Here is a 17,793-nt window from a genome sequence, read left to right as displayed (position 1 = left end):
GGACAGGTAGTGTAAACTACTAGGTAACTCCATGTTCCAAAAGAGAACCCAGGAAAAGCAACTGACCAGTCAGGTCAACTCCAATTCCCACGTCTAGATTCAAGTCACAATGTAGCAAACACTGGCCACACATCAGAGTTTATGATGGGTCATTCAGTCATTGCACATTGTTGCAAACAATATACAATAAAAAATAAACTACAACTTTAATTTCCAACACTATTCAAGCACAAAAGATTCAAAGACAGAACTGCATGGTTGTAGAGAGACGGACATGTGAGAAACTTTAGTGCACACTATAGCAGTTCAGCCCAACTGCAAAGAACTCAAACGTCCCTCTACTCCTCCATGGACTCGTTGAAATGACCTTACACTCCGCTCACAACCAAATTCAATACAGCAATAGACGGTTAGAGTAAATACATATTCTAATGGAGAGAGAGAGAGAGAGAAACCTGGACACATCAAATTTCTTTAACATATGGGGTCCATGCTTTGTCCTGAAAAGTTCTACTTGCATAGAAGTCAACTCGGACACTATCAGCTCTTTTAAGGACAATGATCCACAATTGAAGCACTTCTCTACTGTGAAGGAGCCAGATGGCAGCATCGCAAGCTCACCAAAATGGCCTTCAAGTCTATTAAAAAGATAAACAATAAAAGCAAGAGTTATAAACGCAGTCAGCAATTAGTTAAATGCAACTGCATCTTGAATAAAACAAACTAATATTCAATCCTCTATCTGCAGCAAGCATCTAGGTAAGGCCGCATGTGCTTCCAAAAAATGTTAACAGAAAAGCAAAATAAGTGCCAGGGAAAAACCCACATCTTACATGCTTTACTGATGAAAATAATGAAATGGCACTTTATCCAAGGTTGTATCAGGCAAACCCCAACTAAACATACTCATTGTCATGGCATCATGTGCGGGAATTTCCTATATAAACTAGTCCTCAATTCTCAAACAAAACTTTATGCATGTTTGTCTATGTGAATACACATTTAGTTAATCTGCAATCTGAATGGAATGTATCAAATCAAATATTTCAAAATTGGCTATGAAACTATGTGAAAGTAGTTCCATCAGTCACATCAAACAACGCAAAATGGCTTGTTTTAATGATTCCTGCGGTTATGGCAATCATGGTCATCAAAATAGGGTTTCTTAACTCATCACTGCAAGGACAATCTTTTTCAGGACAAAGACAAAATGAACACATAACTTTGAGTCAGGATAAAAGTATCCACATAAATGCTACTGACTAACACAATCAGAAAATCAAGCCAGCATATTCTCGGCTTAGTTTCAAGAGCATACTTAGCTATTATTTTGTACTTCCGTTTTGCAGAAACATCAGAAGAAAGAAGGGCCTCAAGAATGCGTCCACCACCAGCATCTTTTGCCATTTCAAGGACTTGGCCAGATTCCATTGTTACAATACTTGAGACAAATGGCTGAACGTATTTCTGTATTACATCAAATTTATGACACAAACAAGAGATTGATATTGACACTAATTATATTGTAAACAAAAGTAATGAAAAGTGAAGGCATAACAAAAATGTAATCACAGTAAAGAAGATGATTATCAAGGTTCCTCGACTAAGATTCCCATATGAATAAGCCTATAAAACATATCCATGGTTTCATCCAGAATCACAATGCAACAAAGTATGCTGCATAAAGTTATGCAAGTTGATCATGAATGTTGGAGAAGTCCTAATGGTTTTAAATGAACCTTGAATTTATATATATGGTAGTTCTGTACCATGATACCATATGGTGGTGCATACTCTTATTTAATGGATCTGGCCACTAAACGTTAAATCTAACCATATAAATGTTAGAATAGTTGTATTTTATTTAATGTGTATAGGAGTATTTCTGTAATTTTTATTGTATGTAACCACTATTCTCATGAGGGGCAATATTGTAATATGTTGTGTGCTTTTAATATAACTAGTGAGATTCTAAGGGATGACCCGCATTGGGTATCATCCTATCTTCAGCCCCCAAATACTCTTCTTCATCTTTCCTCTTCTCGTGTGACAGATCTTTGGGTAATGCAGCAGAGATTCCAAAAATCTAAGATGGTATCAGAGTATAGGATTGAAGAATGATTCATTATGGTACTTGAAAGACCCTGACTTAGATTTCTTCTTCTCCAAGTCATCCATATCTCTTATTTCTCTTTGATATGTCACTTCTTTTCATTATCTCTTGTTTCTAATCCAACTCTTGTTGCTATTTCTTAATATTTTCTTGACCCAACATCGTCTTCTTTCTCTTTTCATCATAACATATAAATCGATCTATATGTTTTCCTTCATTCTCTAAGTTTTCTGTTTTGGGTATGTTACAAATCTGAAAAACGTCCCAAATATTAAGATTTTTTTTCCATCGATCCCCATACTTTGCCATATATCTCTTTGAGTTTTCCGCATGGCATATTATTTCAGGTCATCATAAAAAAATAGAAGACCGTTTGATCTGTTGATATATTTTTTTGTTGTTTCTGTTTCATTGATCTAATCTACAAAAAAAAACGCAGATCTCATTTATTTCTCTCGGTGGTTTCTGATTGATTTCTTTACTTATTGTGACATGAAATATTGAGGAAACAATTTCTTTATTGTGCCTATGGAATCCATTTGTTCCCATGATTCACGTTTTTCATATTTCCTCTCTCTTGTATAACTTTGTTCATCCTTTACACAATATTCATTGTTTTCATGGATCCAAATCCTCATCTAGCCTTATCCTCCAATTTTCTACCTCAGCTAGTATTTAAAAAATTGAACCATTCCACTTTTGTGAATTGGAAGATATAGATTTCACCATTCATTAGAAGTCAGGATCTTGCAGGGCACTTCCATGGATCAGTCAAGATCCCACCAGAGCTCACATTATGAGAAGAAAAGGATGATAAAAGGGTGGTTGTGTTGTCATCCACCATTCAGAATCCAACATATATCAGTTGGATGAAGAGGGATTAGACCCCTGTTTCCTATATCACCTCTACTCTCTCGCAGGAGGTGCTCATCGGCATACGAGATGATTGCAACATCATGGAGCTTTGGGGAAGATTGGTTCAGACCTATTCACAGATTTCAAAGGCCCGAATTATGTATTTAAATTAAAGAAGGAATTTCAGAAAAGGGTCCATGAGTGTTCTTGATTATCTGAACAAGTTGAAGTCTATCACGGACCAACTAGACATGGTTGGATGTGAGATACAGAAAAAGGAAAAAGTTCAACAAGCTTTGGGTAGACTTGAACTGGAGTTTCATGTCTTATCCACTACTTTGTCTCTTCTCTCTGCCTTGCCTACCTTTGATGAGATTACATCTAAGCTTTTGCATTATGAGTTATCTCTGAACAGTTTGAAGGATCAAAGCAAAGGTGTAGGGTCTTCTAGTGATGTTCTTAATACTGCTGCTGGACAAGGTCGAGGACATGGAATCTTTTGAGGGGAGCCTCGCAGTCATGGTCATGGAAACAATCAAGGAGGCAGGAGTATTTTGCCCTTGCCTAATATGCAGCCCTTAGGAGTTCCTAATCAAAATTGAGGAGGAGGTGCTCTAACCTATCATATCTACAAGAAGAAGGGTTATCTAAAGGCCAACTGCTGGTTGAAGGATGACCCCAACTACAATCTTGAGGTCAAGATTGTCCAAAATAAGAACCAAACAGATATTCAAGGTCAAAATTCCAACTAGAGACAGTGTATTAACAACCAACCAGGAACTAAAAAGGATTCTCTTATTGCTGCTCTTGTGGGTCTTAACTTCAAAAAGAGTGAAGAAGGTTATTGGTACATTGATTCTGGAACCCTCACTCATACTACAGGTGATGTAGGTAAGTGTTCAAATTAATTCCATAGTTTGGTAGGAATCACACTAGTTGGCAATGCTCAAATTCCTCTACCAATTTTGTAATCTTTTATCCTTGTCAAATATTTTGTGTTCCTAATATTTAGAAGAATTTAAATTTTGTATCTAAACTTGTTGATGATACAAATTCCTACATTGTATTTACTTCATTTTCTGTATATGTAAAAGATCTTCTCGCGAAGAATACGTTCGTTGAGGGAGAATGACGTAAAAATATATGAACCATCAATAAGATCATCATTCATCGGAGTCGCATGTTAGTGTCTCAACTTTGAAGTCAGTTTCTCTTGTTGTTTCCATTTCAAATGTTGCAGAGTCCAATAAATCTACATGGCATTTTCGTCTTGCTCATTGTAATCATGGTTTTGTTGAGATACTTGTGTCTGATGGATTAATTCCCAAATCCAGCCTGTAATAAAGATTCTTTATATCTTAGCTGTCATATTTGTAAGAGTCTCGTCTCGCCTTTCAAGTCTTGGAATGGTGGGGCTTTGAAGCCTTTTGAACTTGTTTATTCTGATGTTTGGGGTCCAGCTCCCAATGCATCTTTGTCTAGCAGCAAATACTATGTTATTTTTATTGATGATTATACCCGTTATTCTTGGATTTGCTTTATGAAAAAATAAAATTGATGCATTCGGTATCTTTTGTAAATTTGACGATAGAGATTCACCGATTCAAGGAGATTAGATATGGTCAGGTCCGTCAAATGTGGTAGTAATGCTCATGATGGGCATCAACAAGATAATGAGCAGCCAAGTGTGGTTAATAAGGAATAGGTTGTGAGAAGATCCACAAGAGTTCATCACCCTATCAACAGATGGGTTATCTATGAAAGTTTCAGTCTTGATCACCGAGTTTTCATTTCAGAAATTGAAAAACGTCAAGAGCTAATGTCTTTTACAAAATCCTATAAGAATCACACATGAGTTGAAGCCATAAATGAAGAAATGAAAGTTTTAAATGAGTGTTGAACATGGAAAGTCATGAGAAGGCCAAAGGACAAGAATATGGTTGGATCGAATACAAACGAGATGGGAGCATCGAAAGATATAAAGCACGACTCGTAGAGAAAGGTTTCACTCAAGAGTATGAATTGAATTTTAAATAAACTTTTAGTCATGTGGTGAAGATGAAAACCATAATAATTATTCTAACCCTTGCTCTGGACTATGGCTAGTCCTTAAACCAACTGGATGTGAATAATGCTTCCCTTCATGAGAGCTTAGAAGAAGCGTACATGGTGCAGTTGCCTAGGTTTAGTGAGAAGGATTTTGTTTCTCATGTCATCAGATTGAGAAGGTCCATATGTGGGCTGAAGCAAGCCTTAAGATCATGGTTCAAAAGCTTCTCTAAAGAAATCCAAAAGCATGGGTTCAAAAGGTCAAGCATTAGACATTGTTTATATATAGGCATCAATATGATTACTTTGTTGCTTATCTATGTCGATGATATTATAGTCATAGGGAGTCGTGAGAATCATATAAAATAAAAACTCTCCTTAGTAGATGTTTTCATATGAAAGATTTAGGGAAATTAAAGTATTTTCTTAGTGTGGAGGTTCATCACAAAGAGGACACCTATGCTGACACAACATAAATATACTCTTTAACTTTTTGGCAAAGACAGTGATGATGGATTGTAAGCCTTCACCAACTCCAAGTGCTCTTAGTTGAAAACTAAGCTCATATGATGGAGAAATTTATCAGGATCCTCAGCTATTTAAAAGGAATGATTGGAGATGGTTAGTTTATATTAAAAGATCTTAAAATGAAGTGATTTCTGTTATGGCATTTTCCAGTGCAGATTGGACAGGTGATCCAGATGAAAAAAATCAGTTTCAGGTTATTATACGTATGTTGGCAGAAATATAACATCCTGGAGCAATAAGAAGCAAAAGGTTGTAGCCAGATCTAATACAGAATGTGAATATAGATCCATGGTTACAGCCACATCAGAACTGACATGGATTCACCATTTATTAAGAAAGATCAGAGAAAGAATTTTGAGATCAGTGTTGTATTGTGATAACCAAAGTGCAATCAAGATTTATCTAAATCCAATATAGCATGGCAGGACAAAGCACATTGATATAGACCAGCACTTCATTAGACAGGAAATTAAGGATCTTGAATTGGAGGCCAGGTTTGTTGGAACCAAAGATGAAATTGCAGATATTTTCACTAAAAGTCTCACCAAGCAAAGATATTTGTTCTTGAAATCCAAGTTGTCCATGGTTGTGAACCATCTACAACTTGAGAGAGGCTCTTAGAATAGCTGTATTTTATTTAATGTGTACAAAGGTATTCCTGTAATTTTTTATTGCTTGTAACCCCTATTCTCATTAGAGGCAATTTTATAATATGTCTTGTGCTTTTAATATAAATAGTGAGATTCTAAAGGACGACCCATATTGGGTATCGTCCTATCTTCAGCCCCAAATACTCTTCTTGTGTGACTGATCCTTGAGCAATACAGCAGCAATTCCAAAGATCTAAGAATAAATGGGTTTAGCATGGTTTATTTACTATGTTATAAGCTTTTATCATGTCTAATACACCATGAGATTATGTTTTTGAATTGGTGAAAATCAACTGCTCAGAGTTAATAAAGATTAAGGTGATTTAAAAATGGTACAAAATATCATGCTTGAGTCAACTTGAACACATGAAATTAGTAAATGAAACATGTCAAACATTTCCAAAGGTAGGTTTTGCTTTTGGAGCTTAGAACTATGTAAAGCAAGTGTTAACCATCACATGTTATGGTGATACAGTTACACAATAGAAGCACCATATATATATATATCATAGTCACCTGTATTGTTAAAGGTAATTTCTTGGCAAGGGTATTTCTCGGAGAGATTTTCAAAAGTTGATAAATCTCGGGAGTTTAAAAATTGAAAAAAATATAAATAACAACAAAAAAACCTAAGAAAATAATAAGTTTTGTATTATTTTTCTTTTAAAAATATAAAGAAACATGTTTTAAAAGTTTTAAAATATAAAAGAAACAAAAAATAGTTAATGAAAAGTTTAAAAAAAAAAACTAAAAAATATCATGATATTTTTTATTTGCCGATATTTTAAAAATATCATGATATATTCCCAATATTATCAGCAAGATTGAAATTGCCGATAATATAGCGCTATATTCAAAATATTGGCGATATCGGTAACAGTGATATATATAGGGTCACTAGAATAATGTTAATTAGAAATATGTAAACTGTTGTGTGAACTAGGCATTTCCCACACTTTTTTGCAAACCCAACCCTGCAGATGCATTTGGCATGGTGCATTTGCTAGGAATCGACTGTTGGATCATGTATTTTCGATAAAATAAATGTGATTTTCGGATGCTTGAATATTTACAAAACTTCTGAACCATTGATGTTCAAGCCTTAAAAGATCCTTATGCATCGAAATCGGATGATCCAAGAGTCTGTTTCTATAAAACCAAGCATCTAGATCACGTCTGTATGATGAAATTTAAGAAAAATAAATAAAAAGCCACATGAAAATATCGGTTCATACTCCAGTTCACACATTTCCAGTTAACATATTCTAGCGGCCACATATATATGGTCCTTACCAACAAGTGTCCACAGACTGCTCACATCATCATGGCATTCATAAATGAGCACACAAGGAAAATTAAAATTTTCCTCACTGCTACGGGCATAAACACTATGGCCCATACCAACAAGTGTCAGACTGTTCACATGATAAAAAAACATACTGATCATGGCATTCATAAACGAGCACAAAGAAAATTAAAATTTTCCTCACTGCTATGGGCATAAACACTAATATGACACAGAAACTAATAGGAAACAGAGAACACCATGTGTCATGTGTGCATGAGAGAGAGAGAGAGATACACTTGGATAACTAAAAATAGTTTGCAAAATCAAACATCCAAGAACTGAAATCTTCATCCCTGTTGGCCATGTCCAACTGGCCATCTCTTCAGAGCCAAAGTAGTTCTCCAGAAAGAGCACTCGTTGAATAATGCAACTTAGAGGTTCAGAATCGGAATGCACTGCAGCAACCAGAGCCCGAGAACACTGCAGAGCAAATGTTTTTAAAATTAAAAAGGTGAATGACAAAAATCTGATTGCTAACAAGTAATTCTACTAAAATTTTATTGAAAATCACAATAAATGGTAATAAGAGCTCATTAACACAAGATAAATTAATTAACAGAAGCAAACTAAAAGCCAAACAGATAGAAAAAATTGCTATATGTTATTTTGAGAGCTCGCTAAAACAACTGGTTTCACTTGATATACATTTCTGCGATTAATGATACCACATACACGTACACAATTTGCAATTTCCAAGTTCCCCCTTGCTGATAATGAAGGCACTATGCACCTCTGAAGAATTTCACATTTCTTCCCAAACATATATACAAATAGGTTGTTTTTTATCCATAATTTGCATATTAATTCGGGTTTTTTATATCTCCACTAAACCCAGTTTGCAAAGAGGTTAATTGCCAATCCCTAAATTCTTTTGTCCATGTCGCAGAGAAAACATATATAGCTTGTGCAATCAAAAAGTATAACTTTGCATTTTTGTTTTATAAAAACTATAGACAAAAGAACACATCAAATAAGAAAGTATCATTACAAACATGCAACTAAGAGATTAAAAACTATAGACAAAGAACACATCAAATAAGAAAGTATCGTTACAAACACACAACTAACAGATTACATGTTATCATTGCAATAGGATTTTTCATGTATTATGATGTAAAATGATGTATGTAGATATTCTGAAATAACATAAAAAAAATATCAGTTAATACTTTCACCTTTTCTCTCTTCATGACATAGCGAGGCAACAATTTTTGTTGGGCTAGCTTGACCCTTTTCATTGAGTAATATAACCTCTACTAAAGAGACTGTTTATATTATAATATTAAATAGGACATTAATACAGAATATAATACCTATTAAAGTAAGTTCATCCTTTTAGTCAAGTAGTGTTGGACTTCAACCTAAATGAATGTGACTTAATTTCAAGCTGAAAGAAGTTCATAGCTTACATGCTACATTTCAATCAAGTAATTGAGGAGGCTGCATTTTAAAGCTTATATTCACTAACCTTTATCCTGGTTGATTTGGATCATGTGTTCAATATAATTTACAATTTTACATTGGACTAAAACAGTCTTGACCAATCAGGATAGGAGTATACACAAGTAAACTGACTGAATCCAAACAAAAAACCTTATGCATTTAAGAACACTTGCCACCATTAACTTTCCAAAGGTTGCAAGCATACACATGCACTATATACAACAGTTGTTTCAAGAAACGGATACAGACTACGGGCCACTATCACTAGATTGAGAGGAATATCATTGAGTATGGCATTAATTTGATCTCATTATCTCATCTGCATCTGCTTCAAAATGTCACAAGTTTTTGGCCATATCCAACTAGAACCAACCATCATGTAATAGAGGTTTCAAATTTGATGGTGAAGAAGAAATTATTATGATATTCCAGCCTGATATATCTTTGGTTCCTTATTATGGTATCCTAGCCTGACTTCAATTAGCCATTTTCACGAAACTGTGAGTCTTCTAGCTACAAATTTTATGGTGCCAGCTTGCAAATGTGATGGCCTAGATGATTCATCATCCACGCTACATTAATACTGTGGTCTTTATTTAAGAAATTTAAATAACTGGATAGACCCAATACATGATGATACTGAATGTACAGCATGCCATGGGAGAGGAGCATGAGATGGATATCATACAATTATGATTACAGAAAAGAATACAGAAGAGAAAGGCACCTCTTTCTCATGTGTATGAAATCGTTTGCATGCTGCTAGCAAAGAAGCAACCACTCCAGGCTTTCTCATTTTGAACAGTTCTTTAAAATTTGGACCAAGCTCCTCCCAGATTAAGCTCATCTGTAAAATTCAAGTACAGCACAATAATCAGGACCCAACACAACTAAAGTATCAACAGATCATTTTTCAAGGCAAACACCAATTCCAGGGACATCGAATATCAAAGTGTTAGATGGTCATACAGAATGACACAAGTTTCCATGAACAGATGAGTCTCGATTATACATTTTATCCAATAAAAATTACCTTTCATAGCCTTAGGGTTAAGCTTATCTCTAGAGACGTTAGGTATGTGAATATAACAGCGCAATCAAGTACTATACCGATGACTGAAAAGACAAAATCATGCGGTCTGAGAATATGAATAAGAGACTCCCCTTAAAGGCCATCAAAAAACATATGTAATAAGGTAAGTAGTAATAAGACATCTTCCGACCAATACCCTTAAGAACATTCATCTCAAACAACGGTGCATGAGTAACATATAACAAATGTCTGTTTTTCCTCTTAGCAACCCCACTTTGTTGAGGGGTGTTATGATAAGAGGTTTGAGAGGGATACTTTCGATATTAAGTCTCAACTAATTTGTGATAAGTTTGAAAAAAGATACAAACGTTAGATCTTAACAACTAAGCAACTCTCATTCTTGAAAAGTCGCCCACAAATGAAATAAAACATCTATAATCGAAGATAGATACTATAGAGGTCAGTCCTAACACCTCAAAATGGACAGGCTTAAAAGGTGCAAAATTCTTAGAAATCTGACTGGAAAGAAGGTTTTGCACTGCTTGGCCTTTCGACAAGTTCCATGATAGATAACATGACTATTATTGACAATTATTATATTTGGGTACAAAATTAGCAAATTAGACAAAGGCAGATACCCTAACCTCAAATGCATCAACAGAATTGACTTCTAATTACATGACAACTTGGCATTGTGGGACATCAGAGCACAAGGAACACTAAGGGTATACAATCACTTTCTCTCAAGTTCATGATCAACGATTTTCCCTGTCTTAAAGTCTTGAAATATATAGTAGTTTGGAAAATGGTTATGCAATAGTTAAGGTCTTTCACGTGGAATTTTATAGATAGCAAGCTAACTGAAAATTTAGGTGTATGCAACATTGAATGTAAGAAAATCAACCATGTTAACTATTCCTTGTCGAAGAGTGGGCAATGGAGACTACCTATCAACCAATCTTAAGAGGTGTTTGATTCACCATCCCCACGTGTTCGCAGGCCTCACACGCGTCCGTGCACCCACGGAAACACGTTTGTGGTGTGCCCTGAGGACAGGAAAATTGTGCCCACTGTTGTTCCCCCACCCAACGGAATAGGGAGGAAGAGAAAATGCCAAACACACTCAGAAAAAAAAATTGAGGGTGCTGGACAGTCCGGGATAGTGTGTCTTGTCCTATCCATGGACAGCGTAGGACAGGATGCGGTGTCCTGTCCACGTGCGTCCGTGAATCAAACGCCCCCTAAACTTACACTATGGTTAGATGCATGATATTGATACCTAGAGAATAGACATCTCATGTTAAAAATAAAATTGTATCCAAATACCCAATAAGGGTATTTTTGTCTTTTATCATATAGTACAGTCCACTAGGGACTGAAATGTAATTTAACATTATAATAAATAAATAAACTGTCATACAGCTTAGGCACAACAGTCATATTTATGACTGTTGTGCACAACAGTCAAAATATGACTGTTGGGCACAACAGTCAAAAATATGACTGTTGGGCACAACAGTCAAAAATATGACTGTTGGGCAGCAGACGTTGGACTGCCACCCAACAGTCATAATAATGACTGTTGGAAGGCAGTCCAAAGAGCTGGACTGCCTCCCATGTGTTGGAGTGAGGCTCTATAAATAGAGCCTCACTCCCTTGTTATTCCTCAATGCTTTTAGAAGCATTTGAGGGTTTTTCTCTAGAGTTTTTTCCCATCTTATAGGCTTGTATGCCTCTTGTGCTGTTTGGTATTTTTATCTCTTTTGAGATTGTATTTGGTCCATTAGTGACCAACTTTAAGTGAGTTTATTAAAGCCCTTTGTTGGCATTGTGTTTGTTTCCCTATTGTTCTATTGTACCTTGTTTCATTACATCTCAATCCCATGTGATTTGTATATTTTGAATATATAATCTAAGAAATAGATGCCAGATGAGTTAAGATGCATGGAGATGGATACACCCTCTTTAGTATGATCAGCAGACTTGAGCTACAATTCCTAAATACTTTTCCTGAAAAGAGCCATTTCACAATCTTTAAGGTTTTTCTTCTCTTGACCATCATTTTATGCTTGAGTACCCTAGGTGTAGGCATCCTTGCTAGGTCCCAACATTGATTCCTAGTATGCCTAGCCTTCCTACAATGAGTACACTTGAGTTTATTTTCTAATTCACAAAGTTGAGACCTCTACCACGGCCTTAAGTAGACACTCTCTCTCTACCTCTGTGGTTCTACCCCTTTCACTGAACTTTTGGGAGGGGTTCTCACAAAGGAGAGTGGATCTTTTAATGCCTTGTTCTTCAAAGATAGCCACATCTCTATTTTCTCTCTCTAAAGAAGGGTGTACATGCACCTAGTGAGGGTAATTCCTCACGCCACATGATATTTGACCTGATATGCTTATGCTCAATATCAAGTTTATACAATAAATCACACCTCTTCTGAGTTCTGACCTTTCTTACCTTCTTACACGGGACATTTAGCTCTGATAGAGGCTCACTTCCTGCCAAAATTTACCAAGTCATTGTAATAGTCATTCAATGACCAGCCTTCTTGCTTATATCTCCAAATTCTATATATAACATCGTACTTCTTTGCCACAGTTTTGTTTTTCAAACATGCATCCAAAATCCCTTTAGGGTCTCAAAAATTAAAAAGGTTTCTCTAATGGATGGGTCCATGGATTATAGGAAGTAAGCAAATGGCAAGGTAACTTTTATTCTCCCAATCCACACAATGAGGATCACTTTCATTGGGATTCTTGACTCCACCATTGACCTAAGCAAGCTTCCCTTGACGGATAGAAACTACATTTAAATTGCACTTCACTTTGGTGATTTGGAAGCTTTGACTCTTACTAGAGAATGAAGAAACCCCTCCAATAGGTTTCATCACTTGAGAAGTTATGTAACTAACGATGGTAATGTTCTCCCTTAAGGAAGCCATCATAACAAACGCACCTCAGATCTCACCACTTGAAATCTCTACTTTCCATGAAAAAAGACCCATACATATTTTTTCCATATATGTACACATAGCTGGAGGGAAAACAAGACAAGCCACAAACTCCTACTCAAGCTCTTCAAGAAATATCTCAGGAACCCCATTCAAGATACTAGTATTTGAGGGATATGCTCAAAAGAATCCAAACAGTAGAGGTAGGCACATGTTCTTCTCGTTGCAATAATTGCTCTTTGCTTTGGATGGCTCCTAGTCATATATTCCATTCATCTTCCAATGAAAATTTTCTTCCCCTAAAAAACAAGATAAGCCCAGATGCATGAAGTTCTAATTTTAGCTATTCTAGCTGTAACTTTGACGCTTGGTACTGTGCAAACTCCATGACAGATATTTTGATGCTCATTAGGACAGCAAAGTGCAAATAAGGAACATGATACCAGTCCATTTCTACTTCTTTATCTCTATACACATACCATCTTCTATTCCTGCAACCTCTAATTTTAGATATTCTAGCCGTAACTTTGTCTCTTGACACTGTGTAAACTCCATGACAGATGGGGGCTATTTTGATGTTCATTAGGACAACAAAGTGCAAATAAGGAAACATGATAAGAGTCCATTTCTACTTCTTTATCTCTATACACATACCTTTCAAGAAAAACAACTCAGCATACATACATCAACAATCCAAAAACAAAGGGTATGTAAATGCTTCACAATTTTGTGGGTCATGATCCTCATATTTAACCCGTTCTGACATTTGGTTGGCATTAAGCCAGGAATAGCACTAAGGCAGCTGCTAATCCAATTAGACATATTAATCAAGATGCCCAAACAAAAACTGAAGTCCACATACAAACTAAATTCTGATAAAGGCAGTCAACAGTTTAACACCAAAAGTTTGAAAAACAAAACAGGAGATTCAAATAAAATTAATAAATCTTCCATTTGTGCAAATCTTCGTGTGTAATGAAAACAACATTTGCAGATCAGCCAAAGAATAGATAACCAGCACATACTTGATCTTTGTGTCTTGCAGAAGAAATTAAAGCTTGAATGACAAAGTTGCCACAATGATGAGATGATATTTCCAGAAAGGAACTCCTCAAAACTTTGATGAAGATCTCATCATATAAAGTATCGGGTGCCACTTCCAGAATGACCTGCAACATGCAAAAAGCCGGAATATCTCCCTATTAAAGTATGAATTGGAAATAGTTGGTCATAATCTTCTTTACATGTCAAATATTTGTTTGAAAATGCATTGAAATGGGATTAATGCCTATAGTTAATGTTGACACAGAATGGATAGGCTTACACAAAAAGAAAGACTAAAAAAGACATGATCTGACATGCATGATCCTTATTATGTTTCTAAAGATTTCTCATGATGCAAGTGGCATGACAAGAATATCATACACTGTCTGCTTGTTGGCATGTATTTAAATAAATAATTATTAAAAACTATTATTTTCAAGAACACAGTAGTAGAAGCAAAATATCTTTCTTTTTTTCCACAAAATGAAGGTCAGAATTGTTTTATGATACTAGCTGGCGGTAATCATTGATAAAACATGTGGGCTAATGGGACTATCTTTCACATGGGAATAGAACCCAGGGAAACAATTACTCAGGCATATGGAAGGTTTTGATGGACTTTGAGGAGTGCATCAGTCCAACACTGGAAGATGGCCATAATGCTATGTTTTGGTTGGACCCATGGACAAGAAAAGAAAACTAAGATTGAGATTTCATAACCCATATCAACCAGCTACCAATAAACAGAGTATGATGGCTGATTGCTGGCCTGGTGGAGGAGAATGGGGCATATCATTCCATAAGAGTCATCGCTTAATGTAGTTGAAAATTGGTTAGATCCTACCCACAAGCATAGTGACAAATATCGCAAGATTTATGAAAATCTTGTGATAATATCACGAGAAATTGCCTGAAAGTCTAAAACGGCAATTTCTCGTGAGATTTTCAAAATATCATGAGATTTATGAAAAAACATAAATACCGTGATTTAAACATGATATTTACATTTTAAACAGCTATTTATAGTGAAAAAACCATGTATTTTTATTTTTAAATATTTTTTATTAATATTTTCTTATAAAAACTAATTTTATATTTTTTTAATTAAATTTTTTATTGCTGAGATTTTGCCAAAAAATGTGAGATTTATGAAAAAATTTCAATTTCTCATGAGTTTTTGAAAAACGAGATTTTGTCGCTTTTAACATTTGTCACCATGCCCACAAACTGAGAAATCGGTTTTTGAACTCTTTGGAGGATTTTATTAAAAGAAAATGCTCAATAGATGGGAGCTTTTAACTTCAAAATCCAGTTATTTTTCTATGAGTGAATCCCTAAATTCATTACTCCGAAAAAAAAAACATTTGGGGCCCCATCAAATTCAAGATCAGTAACTTTTGCTTGGCTAGTCTTGCTAGACAGCATATTGACCCAGGGAAGCTTTAAAAAGTGAGGCTTTCACTTGGTCTCCTGCAACTGTGTGGCAAGAATGAAGAGACATCCTGGCACCTACTTTGGGCCTACTCCTCTTTCTCTTACATTCTCAACTATCCTGGCCGGAATGAAACTTCAGCACATGGGATATCACATCCTTTAGATACATCCTTATAGGCCCATGGACCAGATTAAAAGGCAAGAAATGTTAAACAGATCGGAGATGACGGATCTTTTTGGCAAGGTGGCATATATTTGGCAAGAATGAATAAGAGGGTTTATAATGACAAGAAAGAGAACCCGCCGACAATACACACGAGAATACAGTCACAATTACAACTTTATGCTGAAGCAAAGTAGGCAGGTATTGCTATACAATGGGACTGGTCGAGTAGGCTGGGGACTTTATAGCAAATAAATTGAGCTAAGCATATACCTTGTTTTACTCTCTTTTAGATTTCAGTCATTTTTGAAGTTACTACTCTTTTATATTTTTTTGTGACTTGTTACTGATTATCTCCTCTTTAGAGAAAGTTCATCTTTATCTTCAAAAAGAAATCAGATACAAGATAGATCAATAGACCAGATATATTTGCAAGTAAACAACAAAATGAATTCATATACTGTCATATTGTCATCAATCAAACCAATCATTCTCCACACAGATCTGGAAGTACCATATGATATGTTCAATCCACAGTATTCATACACTATTGACATTAGGAATAAGTGATTGAGTTTTTGTCTCAAAAAGAAAAGGAATAAGTGCTTGAGATTAGGGGAAGAGGATAAGGAAGAAAAAATGAAGAAGACAACGATGAAGGGAAAAAATGAGGCTCAGATTTGCATATCGGGTTACACTGTTCATTATACACATTAATCGCAAAAGGGGTGGATAAATAACAAAAGTGACCCTGCATAGTGAAAATGGCTACAAAGATAGAAATGCCCTATGTCACAGGGACTCGGCAAACCGGGTGCCGCACCCACGTCGACGCGACGCGACGCAGGTGCGGCACCCGGTGTGGTCAACCCGACCCTAGGTGCGGTCATTTGTGTCCAATTTTTTTTTATTAAAAAAAAAATCTTCTGGGGGGCAGGCACGCCTATCTACTCACCACACTTATTGAATATGCCACATCTGGCTATGTAATGGTGAGATATATGTTGATACATCTCAACATCCTCTTGGCTTATGATTAGGCTCGATGGGGTTGTCCATAGCTTTACAACATAATATTCCAGTAATTTTGGGAAGTCTAGAACATGTCGTTTCAGTTAGGATCACACCTTGATCAAAGAACTTCAATCCCAAGAAAGTAGTTAAGTGCTCCCAAGTTTCTAATATCAAACTCCTCTTGTATCCTCTCTTTTAACCTTTTTATTCCATCTACATCATCTCCTGTAATCCTATGTCACATAGGTGCGGGTGCGGGTGCGGGTGCGGCACTTTAAAAAAACTTGGGTGCGGGGGTTCAGGAGGGTAATCAATAAAAAAATCTGCTTTTCAGAAGAAACAATAAAAATTTAGAAGTATTGTTTAATCAGGTATTGCTTAATCATATTTAAATTTATATACATTTAATACAAAAATTCATTGCAATGCAGTTTTCACTTTTTTTATTAATGCATTTAATACAAAAGTTCGACCTACTCGGTTCTCCCCATTTAATACAAAATCCGACCTACTCGATTCTCTCCAATTAATATAGAAATTCATTCCAATGCAGTTTTCACTTATTTTATTAATGCATTTATGATAAAGCTCTATACAAAGTATAAAAGAATGTAATGGCTCAACTTTTTATGACAAAGCTTTTTAAAAACAGTAAAAGAATGTGTGTGGCTCAAAACATTTAGTGCACAACGTTTCAAACTTTCAAAGCTTTGTATATGAGACAAAACTTTAAATAAATATTTTTTTAATGTATCTATTTTGGACAAAAATAACCCTGAGTGTGGATTGACCGCACTCAGGGTCACATTCACCACACCGGGTGCTGCATCCAATCCCACGTCGCGTCGATGCAGGTGTGGCAGCCTCTATGCAGAATCCCTGTGACATAGCTGTAATTGCTATATCATTTACATACAATATCATAATAGAAGCATTCTCTCTTACACAAATAAGTTGTGATCACTAATACTTGTAGCCAAATTGAATGATGGCTACTAAAATACTCAAACCATGCACGAGATGAATGTTTTAACCCATAAATTGCTTTATTCAATTGACACACTTCACTTCTATTGCCCTTAGAGGGTAGAACCCTTGAAGAGGAGACACAGATATCTTTCTAAATATTCTCATGTAAAAATGCATTTTTCACATCCAACTCATGT

At 35.6% G+C, this 17,793-nt stretch overlaps 1 protein-coding gene across 1 annotated transcript in view; it reads right to left on the bottom strand.

Moving 5' to 3' along the window:
* Positions 1-1,328: 1,328 nt before the first annotated feature.
* Positions 1,329-17,793, bottom strand: part of LOC149827530 (pumilio homolog 23-like) — a 31,521-nt gene continuing 15,056 nt past the window's right edge. Inside the window, exons 5-7 of the mRNA XM_090019443.1 lie at positions 13,998-14,141; positions 9,714-9,833; positions 1,329-7,963 (exon numbers count right to left, since the gene is read on the bottom strand). Coding sequence (XP_089875569.1) covers positions 7,703-7,963; positions 9,714-9,833; positions 13,998-14,141 — 525 coding nt within the window. The 3' untranslated portion in view covers positions 1,329-7,702. The remainder of the gene's footprint in view (positions 7,964-9,713; positions 9,834-13,997; positions 14,142-17,793) is intronic.

Source organism: Nuphar pumila, chromosome 10 (genome assembly GCF_984573655.1).
Source record: "Nuphar pumila chromosome 10, dmNupPumi1.hap1.1, whole genome shotgun sequence".
Lineage (NCBI taxonomy): Eukaryota > Viridiplantae > Streptophyta > Magnoliopsida > Nymphaeales > Nymphaeaceae > Nuphar > Nuphar pumila.
This window is presented reverse-complemented; position numbering and strand designations above follow the sequence as displayed.